Source organism: Mobula hypostoma, chromosome 11 (assembly GCF_963921235.1).
Source record: "Mobula hypostoma chromosome 11, sMobHyp1.1, whole genome shotgun sequence".
NCBI lineage: Eukaryota > Metazoa > Chordata > Chondrichthyes > Myliobatiformes > Myliobatidae > Mobula > Mobula hypostoma.
This window is the reverse complement of record NC_086107.1, coordinates 4,078,433-4,093,183: the sequence shown is the minus strand read 5'-3', so window position 1 is coordinate 4,093,183 and position 14,751 is coordinate 4,078,433. Positions and strand designations below refer to the sequence as shown.

The window sequence follows — 14,751 nt, the reverse complement described above, 5'->3', positions numbered from 1 at the left end:
CCTCTCAAGAGCCCTCTAAAATGCAAGGTAATCCCATCACTTAAAAGGACAGACAGGATGGGTATTAAATGCTGTTCTTTTCAGCAGTGCCCAGATCTTTAAAACAAAAATTAATAAATCAAATTAGCGTACTTTTCAGTCCACTTTGAATACATGCTATGTCACAGTACCAATGTCCGGTTTATTCACTGTCGATACTAAAGCTGCCAAACCAGTTTGCTATCAAATCAACTATTGGTCCAGATTTCAAATTTCCTTTTCCCAGCTCCACGCGGTCCAACAACACTGACCTGCATTAATATCGCACCTTTCACAGGACAAGGAGTCATAGAGACATAGAGCATTGGCTATGGCTCAATGGGAGAATCCTCTTCAAGTTCGTTTATTGTCATCTGACTGTACATATATACAACCAAACAAAACAACATTCTTCAGAACCATGGTGTACCCACAATACATATATACAACCCAACAAAACAACGTTCCTCTGGACCACAGTCACCCACTATATATATATACACACACAGCACATAAATCAAAATATTACCATAAATAAGTTAATAGAATGTAATTCAGGATGCATGTAGGGCACAACACGTAAACAGCTCACTGTCCTAGCAACGAGACCTTGGTGGTAGGGTGTTCTTTACCTGTGAGTTAGAAGTGAGGGTTGATGGTGTCTCCCTAGTACAGGGGTTCCCAACCTGGGGTTCACGGTCCCCTTGCTTAATGGCATTGGTCCATGGCAGAGAAAAGGTTGTGAACCCCCGCTCTAGAAAATTAGCAATTTACCATTAGATGTGGTGTTTCAGTGTGTGATAATGGTACAATAGAGGAACAGGCTATTTGGCCCTCAATATTAGTGTTGAACACAATGCTGAATTAAACTGAATCTCTTTTGCCTGTACACTATCCATATCCATGTCCATATTCCTCCGTTCTCTGTGTCTCTCTAGTAACATAATTGCATCTGCTTCCACCATCACCCCGAGTAACTTGCTCCGGGCATTCAGCACTCTGTCAGAAAAACCTGCCTCACTTATCCGCTGTAAAGGCCCCCCCCCACTCACCTCAGGGGAGGCACAGTATAGTGGCTGGCATCATGCTGTTACAGCACCAGCAATCAGGGTTCAATTCTGTAATGGGTTTGCAATTCTCCCCGTGACCACGTGGGTTCCCTACAGTCGCTCTGGGATCCAGCCACATTCTAAAGGTGCTGGGATTCGTGGGTTGATTGGTCACATGGGTGGAACTGGGCAGCACGGATTCATTGGGCCAGAAGGGCCGGTTGCTGTGCTGTGACTCGAATTAAATAAATTAATTCATGCCCTTTCTATTCTACCCTGGGGAAAAGGTTCTAACTAGCTCCCTTATCCATGACTGTCATAACTTTGTTAACTTTACCTAGTCTCCTCTCAGCTTCTGCCACTTCAGAGAAAATGACCCCAGTCTGTCCAGTTCTCCTGACAGCTCATGCCCTCTAATCCAGGCAGCATCCTGGTGAAGCTCTTCTGCACCCTCTCCAAAGCCTCGACACCCTTCCTGTAAACCACAGCGTCACCAGGAAAGTGTACAAACTCTTTGTAGGCAACTGCATTGTTAGAGAATCATATCGCATACTCTGCAACAGTCCAATGTGCCAGCATCCCATCTGGTACATGGGGATATAAATTTACGGCACTACCATGCCACCAGTCTAGCAGCTGCTCACACTCAGGTATACTTAACTAAATATATGTATATCTAAACACCTTGTTAATGAGAGAGGGCAGAGGAGAATGGCCAGACTGGTTCAAGCTGACAGGAAGGTGACAATAACTCAGATAACCACACCTTACAGCAGTGATGTACAGGAGAGCATCTCTGAACACTCAACACATTGAACCTTGAAGTGGACCAGCTACAGCAGCAGTAGACTACAAACATACACTCAGTGGCCACTTTATTAGGTACAGGAGGTAATTAATAAAATGGCCTCTGTGTGAGTGTACATATAATATACGTACACCACAGTAGCCTTGGTACTGTATCATATCATAGCTCGGCGCGTCAGAGTTCAATCTCAGTGTCCTCTGAAAAGAGTTTGTACATTCTCCCTGTGAACCGCTTGGGTTTCCTCACCCAGTCCAAAGACATAGCAGTTAGTAGGTTAATTGGTCATTGTAAATTGTCCTGTGATTAGGCTCGGGGTAAATTACTGGGTTGCTGGGCGGTGAGGCTCAGTAGGCCAGAAGGGCCCGTTCTGCACTGTATCTCTAAGTATTAAATATATAAAATATATTTAAAGCCTTTCCAGTTGCATCTGGAGGTGTCCAATAATGTTGTGTTTACTTCAGGGAAAGAAGAATTCTCTCTGTGTTGTCAATGCAGGTTTAGAATTGACACTTTATAAAATCTTTACTGGACTTGTAATTTATGTAAAATTAATGTAATGTATTTTCCTACCGAATAAGGTGCATATTTATTCTTTGTAATTTATGTTTTGCATAATTTATGACTTTGTAAAAATGCACTTTTTGTATGATAAAATTGCACCAGTATTACTTTGGAGATCAAAGTATTCTCTTGCTGCCATTAGTAATGTCATTATAAACAGACACTTGCACCGCAAGGCAGTGTCTGACTCACCTCCCACACCAGATGGTGAGAGGGAGAGTGTCCTTTGACTGTGGTATCATTTGCAAATCGCTGGAGACCTCAGCTGTCACAGATGTTAATCGTTATGACGCAGCCTTGCCAGCAAAGAGCAGCAGGAGACCTGGCAGAGAGAGCCGCATCTAGGGTATGAACTAACCGAACAGAAAGTCACATGGGACATTCTGACGTCCGAAGCCAAGACCCTGCCAAGGGTCTCCATGTCCTCTGCCAGGGACTGCCAAAGCAATAAACTTAAACATCCTTCTCTGTGGAAAACTAAAACTATTTCTCGCAGTGAAAAATATTAATATGTAGCTCCAGAGCAACACACAAAATTCCAGAGGAACTCAGCAGTTCAGGTCGCATCTATAGAGAGGAATAAGCAGTTGATTTTTTGGGCTGAGACCCTTCATTAGGTCTGAATCTTCGACTATTTATTCCACTCCATCGATGCTGCCTGACCTGTTCAGTTCGTCCAGCATTTTGTCTGAGTTGCTCTGGATTTCCAGCATCTGCAGAATCTCTTGTGTTTACGATACGTAGCTCTAGATGTTAATAAAATGTTGAAGTAATTACCATGACATGGACTTTAAATTTTACAGGATAATGCTCGCAATTGGGTATGGCCGTCTGCTCATCAGATCAGAGGCACCGTGGTAGCGTGGCGGTTAGCTTGACGTTATTACTGCCAGGGTGTTCCGGAGATCACAGTTCAATTCCAGTACCGTCCATGAGGAGTTTGCACGCTCTCCCTGTGAAACACGCAAGCTTCCTCCACATGCTCCGGTTTCCTCCCTCGAAGCTGTACCGGTTAGTGGGTTAATTGGTCATTGTAAATTGTCCTGTGATTGAGCTAGGGTTAAATCGGTGGGTCGCTCGGTGATGTGGCTTGTTGGGCCAGAAGCAGTCCTGCATGGTATCTCTAAACAAGTAAACAAACAAACAAATAAATAAATTACAAGTGGTTTCTGGCTCAGCTCTCCCAAGCTACTGGGCACAGAAATGTATTTATTTGTTCAAGATACAGCGTGGAACAGGCCCTCCAGCCCTTTGATCCACACCACCCAGCAACCCTGAACTAAATCCAGCCTAATCACAGGACAATTTACAATGACCGGTTAACTTACTAACCAGTACGTCTTTGGACTGCGGAAGGAAGCAGGAGGAAACTCACAGGGCAGACGTACCAACTCCTGACAAAGGATGTAGGAACTGAACTCTGATCTCCGACACCCAAGCCGTGCTAACTGCTATGCTACTATGACAGTATTTACTGAGTTACATTTGAAACAGTGAATTTTGGCAGTTGCTCTGTGCTTGTCCAAATGGATCAATTCCTGGTAAAATCTATTTCAGCTCAATAAAGTTGGGAAGATCCTTAAATATGTCTCATCTTTGAAATGATGCATTTGTGTTACTGAACAAGTTGTCAATAAGCATGTCAAAGTTTCTATCACCACAGTCACTGCAAATCTGAAACAAAACCTGATAATGCTGGAAACAAAACAGAATAAGAATCAGATTTACCAATCAGATCCCACTTTATTAGGTACACCAGCTCGTTAATGCAAATATCTAATCAGCCAATCATGTGGCAGCAACTCAATGCATAAAAGCATGCAGACGTGGTCAAGAGGTTCAGTTGTTGTTAAAACCAAACTTCAGAATGGGGAAGAAATGTGATCCAAGTGACTTTGGAATGATGGGGTGCCAGATGGGGTGGTTTGAGTATCTCAGAAACTGCTGATCTCCTGGGATTTTCACACACAACAGTTTACAGAGTTTATAGAGAGTGATGCAAAACACAAATAACATCTGGTGAGCGTCAGGTCTGTGAGTGAAAATGCCTTGTTAATGAGAGAGGTCAGAGGACAGTGGCCAGACTGGTTCAAGCTGACTGGAAGGTGACAGTAACTTAAATAACCACATGCTAGAACAGTGGTGTGCAGAAGAGCATCTCTGAATGCACAAAAGGTCGAAACTTGAAGAGGATAGGTTACAGGAGCAGAAAACCACACTGGGTTCCACTCTGAACCTGATAGAGAGGCCACTGAGTGTATTGTCATTGACATAGGACATGAAATTTGTCTGGTCAGGTCAGGTCAGGTCAGGGGCAGAGTCAGGTCAGGCAGTATCTCTGGAGAGAGAAATGGATTTGAAGCTTTGGGTCAAAGACTGATCATCAGAATCCTTCTTCTTTTCATGGACCTGAATAATAAGAGTCCATTTCGTTCTCCACAGATGCTGCCTGACCCTCTGAGACTTCCGAACATTTTCTGTTTTCAAAATCAGAATCAGGTTCAATATCACTGACATATGGCATGAAATTTGTTGTTTTGCAGCAACAGTACATTGCAATAAATAATAATAAAAACTATAATTTAAAATAAGTAAACATTAAAAAATAAATTAAGTAGTGCAAAAGTGAGGGAGAAATTGTGAGGAAGTGTTCATGGGTTCATTGTCCATTCAGAAATCTGATGTCTGAGGAGAATAAGCTGTTCCTGAATCGTTGAGTGTGTGTCTTCAAGCTCCTGTATCTGCTCCCTGATCATAGCAGTGAGAAGAGGGCATGTCCTGGGTAATGGGGATCCTTAATGACGGATGCCACTTACTGAGACATTGCCCTTATTCTGTCATCTTCCCCCCTTCCTTTCCAGAACTGAAGAAGGGTGCTGGCCCAAAACATTGACTGTTTATTAATTTCCTTTGTAATGCCTGGCCTGCAGGATTCCTCCAGTATTTTGAGTGTATTGCCTTTTAAAGATGCTCTCGATGTTGAGGAGGCCAGTGCCCATGATGGTGTTGGCTGAGTTTACAACTTTCTGCAGGATCAGAAACAGCTTAAAATTTTCTGTCAACTTTCCACATCAGCTTTTAGTTTGCATCCACCGATGTCGTTGTGTCACTGCTGGAGCAACACAGGTACAATCCTCACCTCAGCACCCACCACAAGACAGAAGAGCAGAATTAAGCCATTCGGCCCATTGAGTCTGCTCTGCCATTTGATTATAAGGCACTTTGGGTTTGTACGAGGGGCATCAGAAAGATTATTATTTCATTCTCCAAGGACAATATTGTCCAAATCCATGACCATGATTGTTCTTGGCAATTTTTCCTCCAGAAGTGGTCTGCCATTGCTTTCTTCTGGGCAGTGTCTTTACAAAATGGGTGACCCCAGACATTATCAATACTCTTCAGTGACTGTCTACCTAGTGGTCACATAACCAGGACTTGTGATGTGCACCAGCTGCTCACACGACCATCCACCACCTGCTCCCATGGATTCACGTGACCCTGATCAGGGGCTAAGCATACCTTGCCCATGGGTGAGCTGCAGACTAGCAGAGGGAAGGGGTGCCTTACAGCCCCTATGCTAGAGACTTATCACCTCCCTGCCACCCCACATAGATAGACACTTGAACAAAAGAAAAGTGGAGGGCTATGTGGGAGGGAAGGGTTAGAATGATCATGGAGAAGGTTTATAGAGGTTGGCACTACATTGTAGATAGTCCACAGCCTGGCTGTGGAAGGAGGAGTTTTTGGCATGGGACTAGAAACGCCATCTCATAAAATCCCAGATCTACAGAAATGGTAGCAGAATCTCCAAAGACCTCATCCCTGGGAGAGAGGGGATCTTCACCTGGAGGATGTATGAAGTTGTATGGTGAACAGGGAAACCACGAGGCTGACTAACCTTCTATCAGCCCAGACAGAGGTCTCTGTGGAGATGCTGTTGGCCACCTCTGCCCCAGTAGGGGTGATGGGCTAAAGAAGAAGAAGACTACATCGTGGGCTGACTACTACTGTGCTGTACTGTTCTATGTTCTATGTTCATTGCACACAACAGCAGAGGAACATTGCTACCCAAAGGTGAAAATCATTTTTTCGAACTCACTATTTGTGCAAATTCAAATTAATAAAATGCAGTTGTGTCTTGTTGTCAATATATTTATTGTCAAAGTACATGTATGTCATTGTGTACAGCCCCAGATTCATTTTATTGCGGTGACACAACAGAATCAGTGTAAGGAGTTTGTACGTTCTCCCCCAGTTTCCTTCAGGAGCTCCGATTTCCTCCCACGGACCAAAGACGTACTGGATGGTAGGTTAATTGGTCATTGTAGATTGTCCTGTGATTAGACTCGGGTTAAATCGTGGATTTCTGAGTGGTGTGCCTCGAAGGGCTGCAAGGGCTTATACCACTCTGTATCTCTATAAATAAACATCAGAAATCCAACAGGACAGACAAACAATCAATGTGCAAAGGGCAACTGTGCAAATACAGAAAATAAAAATAAAAATACAGAAATAAATATCGAGAGCATGAGATACAGAGTCCTTAAAAATGAGTCCATAGGTTGTGGGAACAATTTAGTGATGGGGCAAGTGAAGTCAGGTTCCTCTAGCTGAAACTCTCTGTGACTCACACCCGATTATCCCGCACAAGGTTACTACAATTCAGCTACGTACTTCATGTTTGCAGTGTGGGAACTCTCGTACATCGGTAACCCTGGAGAAACTAGCTGCCTTCTGTAAATCAGGCATGGTCTCTACTGTAAGAGTCATGCCAACTGCACACGTTTTCAAAGTAGCACCCTTTTGGGAATTTGTTAACGCTGAAGAGTAATATAATAGTAATTTATTCTTAATATATTCATACAGACAATGTAGTTCAAAGTGCTTTACAAAGGGATAAAGTGCAAACATGAAAATAAAAGACAAAAAGATGTTAGTTAAAAGAAAAGTTAAATAAATAGGTTTTGAGCTGGTGTTTAAAAGTGTCAACTGAGTCTGCATCCCTTACAGTTTTTTAGGTTCCACAGTTTAGGAGCATGCCTCAAAGAAGTTGACCTGCCAATTTTCTTTTGTGTGGGATTGTTTAAATTAAAGAGATGGGTGGAGGAAGACCAGAGAGCTTGGGCAGGATTATAAAACGAAAACAATTCTGTGATATACTCCGGTCCCAGATCATTGAGAGCTTTAAAAACAAGTAAGAAAACTTTAAAATGAATTCTGAAGATACAAGTAGAGTGAAGATAAAATGCAGAGTAGTTAGGATGGGAGTAACATGTTCTCTCATCCTGGTTTTGGTTAAAAGTCTAGCAGCAGCATTCTGAATGAGTTGAAGTTTGTCAATGGATTGCTTTGGAAGGCCAGTAAAAATGCATTGCAATAATCTAGTCAATTTGATATAAATGCACTCAGCAACATCTAGTTCAGTTTAACAAGAAAAAAATCTGATCTTTAAACAATACTACAACCTTAAACTGAAAGATCAATGTCAAGGGTCACTGTTGTAAATCCACTCTGTGAAAGGGCTGATGTCATAGTTTAACTTCCAGATGAGAAACTCAACAGCAGTTGGGAATTACATCCCTCTGCACAGTCCACATTCAGGGACTTTGCGTCTTGCCTCTTGGGAAGACATCACTGTGACATCAGTGGTAACAAAAGGAATGTTGATGCATGGGTCACCCTCTCTGTATATAAGGGAGTGTTTTCACATCAAGACACATCAACTCAATCACAGAGCGTGCACAAGAACAGGGAGTAGCAGCATCAACCTCTTCAGAAGTTTGGACTGGAATTCCACTAAACAACGCTTGGAGAATTGGTAAGTGATATTACTGGTGTTATAGAAAGTTTGAGTTCTAGATCATCCGGACTCATTGATGAAAATCCATAAGAATCTTTACAAGTTGATAGTTGCCTGGTTTATTGATTGTGTGTTTTGTGATGTTAGGATTGACCTAGCATATGGCTGGGATCTTAGGGTCCAAATCAGGCAGCATCTACGTAGGGAAATCAACAGTTGGTGTTTTGGGCTGAGTCATTTCATCGGGACTGGAAAGGAAGGGAAAGAAGCCAGGATAAGAAGGTGGGCGAGAGGAAGAGGAAGGAATATATGCTGGCAGGTGATTTGAGAGAACAGGTGAGGGGGATGGTCAGGTGTGTAGGTCAGGGGAGGATGGATAAAGTAAGAAGCTGGGAGGGGAAGGATGGAAGGGATAAAGGGATGAAGAAGGAGGAATCTGATAGGAACGGAGTGTGGACCGGGGGAGAAAGGGAAGGAGGAGGGGAATGAGAGGGAGGTAATGGGCAGGTGAAGAGATGAGAAAGGGTGAGAGGGAAATCAGAATGGGGAATGGAAAAAGAGGAACAGCAGGAGCAGGGAGAAATTATCAGAAAGTAGAGAAACTGATCTCATGCCATCAGGTTGGAGGCTGCCCAGGCGGAATATGAGGTGCTGATCCTCCAGCCTGAGTTTGGCCTGATCACGGGTGGGTACTTGTCACTACATTTGCTCTCTTTTCACACTATTTGTTTCATCGTTTTGCTATGCACAGATAAGGATGTGTATATATCTGATTGAAATTTATCACATATTTTATGTATTGCACTGTACTCCTGCAGCAAAACGACAAATATCACGACATATGTCAGTGGCAATAGATCTGATTGAAGAGGAGGCCAGGGAAGGAACTGTCAGAGCAGGAATGGAAAGTCAAATTCAACTGGGTAGCAGCTGGGAGATCCTGCATTTTGGCAGCAGATCAAGCAAAGGTGTTCCACAGTTCCTCCAGCAGTTTGTGTGTGTTGCTCAAGATTTCCAGCATCTGCAGGATCTCTTGTGTTAGGGTCCAAGCCTGCCGCTCTCTATGGTTGCTGGACTGGTTGATAGGGTGGTAAAGATGTATGGTACGCTTACCTTTGTTAATCATGATCCTGAGTTATGCTAGGAAGTTACAGGATGCTATAAAACTGCTTCAGCCACACCTGGTGTATTGCATACGGTTCCGGTCACCCCATTACCAGAAGATTTTGGAGAGGGCTCAGAAGGACTTTACCAGGATGCTGCCTGCATTTGAGGGAATGTGCTATAATGAGAGGTTGGATAAATAAGGTTCTTTCCCTGGAACAGCAGAGACTTAAGGTAGATTTGATAGAGGTTTACAACATAATGAGAGGTATACAGTGCTGTGCAAAAGTCTTGGGCACTTATATATGGCCAAAATACTGTGCTGTATTTGTCAATGTGGGGTGGTGGAAAGCAAGTTTGTAAATCTGCTGGGAGCAAAGGATGTTAACAATGCCATGGGCGGAGCACCATGGGAGGGGTGGGGGACAGGGGGCAGCAGAGGAGTGCCGGCGTGGGAGGGCAGTGTGGTGCAGGTGCAGACACACCCAGTCCTGAGACACCAAGCAAGGTCACTTGATCCCAAACAATTGGTTTACTGATCATTACAGAATGTCTCTCTGGTGCTTCCCACTCCCTGCCTCTCCCTGCCCCCTTCCCACTTTCAGTCCACAACAAAGACACATATCAGAATCAGGTTTATCAACACTCACATATGTCATGAAATTTGTTATTTTTTGGGAGAGCAGCAGGACAGTAAAATGCATAAAATTACTACAGTACTGTGCAAAAGTCTTAGGTACCATAGCTATGTATATTTTGCACAGTGCTGTACATTGACAACCAGTATCTTCTTCCTGGAATTGAAATGTCTAATAACAGAGAGTATGCATTTAAAGTTAAAAGTGTACATCTCAAGCAACAAGAGTATCCATCCATAGAAATTTGTAAGAGCCTTTGGAGACACAAACTAAACCTCAAGTTCCAAATAAAGCAGAGCGGTTGGCGTACTTTCTTCACGATTACATCAGTCAGTTGGGTGCAGGATAGATCTTCTGACACTTGGTGCAAAGGAACTTGAAACTGCTCACCCTTTCCACCGCTGACCCTTCAATGAAGACTGGCGAGTGTCCTCCACCCTGAATCCACAATCAGCTCCTTGTTCTCGCTGATGTTGAGTGTGAGAGGCTGTTATGTGGGCGCCACTCAATCAGATGAGAATGGAGGGACATGGACCATACGCAGGTAGATGAGATTCATTCAATTAGGCATCGTTAGCTTAATTAGAGACACAAGAGACAGCAGGTGCTGCAATCTGAAGCAACAAACAATCTTCTGCAGGAACTCTGCAGAGCCTGTGTGGGGGAGCGGGGAGCAAAACTATTGATGTTTTGGGCCAAAACCCTGCATCAAGGCTGCATGTTAGAGTCCCGCTATCCGAATTCAACATGAAACAATTTCTTTCCTCCTACAGATAAGATTATAAGAAACAGGAGCAGAATTAGCCATTCGGCCCATCGAGTCTACCCCACCATTTCATCATGGCTGATTTATTATCTCTCTCAATCCCATGCTCCTGCCTTCTCCCTGTAACTTTGGACATCCTTACTAATCAGGAACCTGTCAACCTCCGCCTTAAATATACTCAATGGCTTGGCCCCCACAGCCATGTGTGGCAGTGAATTCCACAGAATCACCACCTTCTGGCTAAAGAAATCCCTCCTTGTCTCTGTTCTAAATGGACGTCCCTCAATGCTGAGGCTGACCCCTCTGGTCCTAGAATTTTCCCCCTCCCCCGCAGGAAATATCCTCTCCACATCCACTCTACCTTGGCCTTCCAATATCCAGCATTTTGTGTGTGTTGTACCTTGCTAGTCCCTTTAATTTGCTCTGTTTATTTATGGTAATTAGAATAATTAGGCTGGCACGGTAGTGTAGTGGTTAGCACAACGCTTTAAAGTACAGGCCACCCAGGCTCAATTCTCACTGCTGCCTGTAAGGAGTTTGTATGTTCTCCCCTTGAACCCGCAGGTTTCCTCTGGGTTTCCAGTTTCCTCCCACAGTCCAAAGACGCACCAGTTGGTAGGTTAGTAGGCAGATCATTTTAGATTGTCCTGCGATTCGGCTAGGGTGAAATTGTTGGACTGCTAGACGGCACGGCTCAAAGGGCTGGAAGAGCCTATTCTGCGCCTTGTCTCAATAAATAAAGAAGTAAATAATTTTAAGTCTTTGCACTGTTCTGCTGCCATAAAACAACAAGTTTCACCTCATATAAGCAGGGACAATAAATCTGACTCTGATTCTGACTGTGAAGTACAACAGGTTACTGTGATATGGAGTGTGCTGCTTAAAAAGTTTAGGAGTGGATTCAACTAGACATTATGCAGGGAATGGATACTTGAAGGGAGCACTCTTGGATAGAGAGAGCCAGCTTGGGTAATGGACTGAATATTCTATCACTGCATGACCTGTAACCAGTAAGCAAACGGTTATCTTTTGCCTTCTTCATTTGCAGAGAAGATGGTCTCCCTAACCCTGGCACGTCTTGGCCTTATCGTCGTCTTCTGTGGCATGTCCTGGATTCTGTCCTGCGAGGGCCGACCCAGAGGGTAAGGCACTAGAGAAATGCCCTGCAGTGTATTGCAAGGGACAGGGCTCTTATGAAATTATATATATGTCTGTACTTTCCATTACCTCTGTAAAGCAGAGACCCCACCCACCCTGGACATTCGCCCCCTCCCCTCAGACAGAAGGTACAAAAGCCTGAAAGCATGTCCGCAAGGTTCAAGGACAGTTTCATTCCGCTGTTTTAAAGTTAAAAGTGAATTTGTTACCTTGCATATACAGAAATCTGCCACATACTACCATTAAATGCATTTTCTTGCGGGTATTTACAGGGAACAAATTAATACAATTGAATTTATGAAAACCTATACATAAGCAAATAACATACAGAAAATGCTGGAGGAACTCAGCAGGCCAGGCAGCAGCTACGGAAAAAGGTACAGTCAACATTTTGGGCCGAAACCCCTCGGCAGGACTTAAAATGATGACTGTACGTTTTTTCCATGACCTGCTGAGTTCCTCCAGCATTTTGTGTGTGTTGCTCGGATTTCCAGCATCTGTAGATTTTCTCTAGTTTGTGATATAAACAAACAAAACTGTCAAGCAATCAATGTGCAAAAAAAAAGAAAACTATTGAACAGTTCCCATTAAATAGTTCCCTGGTATGATAAATTGGACCCTTGACCTCACAATCTACCTCGTTATGATCTTACAGCTTGTTGTTTACCTGCTCTGCATTTTCTCTGTAACTGTTACACTTTATTCTGCATTTTGTTATTGTTTTCCTTTTTTCTACCTCACTGCACTGTGTAATGATCTGATCTGTATGAACAGCATGCAAGACACTGTATCTTGGTATATGTGACAACAGTAAACCCATTCCAATTCAAAGTTCAAAGTTCAAAATAAATTTATTATCAAAGTGCATGTATGTCACCACATACAACCCTGAGATTCATTTTCTTGCAGGCATACTCAATAAATCTGTAATAGAATAATAACTGTAAGAGAATCAATGAAAGACAGCACCAACTTGGGCTTTCAATCAGCGCATAAAAGACAGCAAATTGTGCAAATACAAAAAGAAAGAAATAACATACATAAATAAATAAGCCATAAAGATCAAGAACATGAGACGAAAAATCCTTAGGTTGTGGAAACATTTTGGTGACGGGGCAAGTGAAATTGAGTGAAGTTACCCCTCTGGTTCAGGAGCCTGATGGTTGAGGAGGAATAACTGTTCCTGAACCTGGTAGTGTGAGTCCTAAAGCCCCTGAACCTTCTTCCTGATGGCAGCAGAGAGAAGAGAGCAGGACCTGGGCGGCGATGACAATTCCAGAGAAAAGAGAGCGTGGCCTTAGTGGGGAGGAGGGAGGGAGAGATCCCTGAAGACAATTCTAATCTCAGATTAGCAATCTTTTTTCCGTAGGATGAGGTCGGTTACCGAGCATCAGGAGATGCACGACAGGGGTCATTTTCTCCAGGACTGGAGGAGGCTGCAGTGGCTGGAGAAGGTGATGGAAGACTTGCACACAGCTGTCGAAGTCTCTCCTGGTGATGCAGGTGTGGGGAAGACAGAACCGCCTTCTCTTCCTCAAATTCCAAACTATCTGGAGGAAAGCAGCAGTCGCCAACAGGACATGAGACCAGAGAGTTTCCTTGCCAGTGGTCCAGAGGAGGGAGCAAAATGGGATCTTTCTGGTGCTCAGAGGTGACCGACACTCAGAACAATCCATTTGGAGATCCTGCGAGTGATCCCAAATAAATCAACTGCTCTAGGATATAAATGCATAAAATCACCTTTATTTCATTGGACAGGAACAGGCCATTCATCCCACAATCTCTGCACTGGACATAATGCCAAATTAGACTAACCCCTCTGCCTGCGCGTGATCCATTCCCCTCCATTCCCTGTGTATTCATGCACCTATCTAACAGCTTGATAGAGGTGTATAAGATTATGAGAGACACACAATGGACAGCCAGCAACTTTTCCCCAGTCCGCAATGGCTAATATCAAAGGACATCTGTTTAAGGTGATTGGAGGAAAGTACGGGGGGCGGGGGGGGATGCCGGAGGTGGGTTTTTTATACAGAGGGTGGTGAGTACCTGGAACACCTTGCTGGGGATGGTGGTAGAGGCAGATACGGTACACTAGGGACACTTAAAAGATGGAGAGCATAGGTCCCCGAGGTTCTTAAGCACCTGAATTGGAGGGAAGGGTTACACTGATCGTAAAGTAGGATTATATGAATTAGTCCAACATTGTGGGCTGAATGGCCTGTTCTATGCTGTAAACTCTTAAATATACTATTGTATCTATTTCTACCACTTCCCCTGGCAATGCATTCCAGGCACCCACCACTCACTGTGTAAAAAACTTGCCCCTCACATCTCCTTTAAACCTTTTCCCCTCTCATCTTAAAAGCACCTTCTGTAGTATTTGACATTTCTACCCCTGGGTATAAGATTCTGACTGGCCACCCTACCTGTGTCTCACATAATTCTATAAAGTTCCATTTAATATTTTAACCACAGCTAAGCTTCTTTCACATAGGTTTTCTGAAATAAACACAAGCTAAGAGATATTTATTGTTATTTATATAATTTATTTTTGAGATTACGTTTCTTATTTATCCTTAAATATGCATATTGTTCATAATCCTGATGCATTCAAAAATAAAAATAAAATTCTCAAGTACTGTTTCTTTCACTTCCTGTTTCAGGAGAGTCTTTCTGAGATGGCTGTAACTTCTCAAGGATATACTTCAAAGTCAAAGTAAATTTATCATCAAAGTCATCATACACTACCTTACATTCAAGTTCAAGTTTAATTATTGCTCAAACCATACATGAATATAGACAATCAGAACAGAATTCCTCCTGGGCCAAGGTGCAAAACACTTTAC

The 14,751-nt window shown here is 43.3% G+C and overlaps 1 protein-coding gene across 1 annotated transcript; it reads left to right on the top strand.

Annotated features, from left to right (window-relative positions):
- Positions 1–8,184: 8,184 nt before the first annotated feature.
- On the top strand, positions 8,185–13,858 carry LOC134354217 (parathyroid hormone-like). Its single transcript, XM_063063114.1, has 3 exons — positions 8,185–8,254; positions 11,793–11,886; positions 13,272–13,858. Exons 2-3 carry the CDS (start codon positions 11,798–11,800, stop codon positions 13,555–13,557), a joined length of 375 nt encoding a protein of 124 aa, XP_062919184.1. The 5' UTR covers positions 8,185–8,254; positions 11,793–11,797; the 3' UTR covers positions 13,558–13,858.
- Positions 13,859–14,751: the final 893 nt, after the last annotated feature.

Bases quoted from the DNA above. Each gene is read 5' to 3' on its own strand.
- LOC134354217 (XM_063063114.1), top strand. From the start codon at position 11,798: ATGGTCTCCCTAACCCTGGCACGTCTTGGCCTTATCGTCGTCTTCTGT. The intron at 11,887-13,271 runs GTAAGGCACTAG...TTTTTTCCGTAG, and splicing joins TGCGAGGGCCGACCCAGAGG to GATGAGGTCGGTTACCGAGC.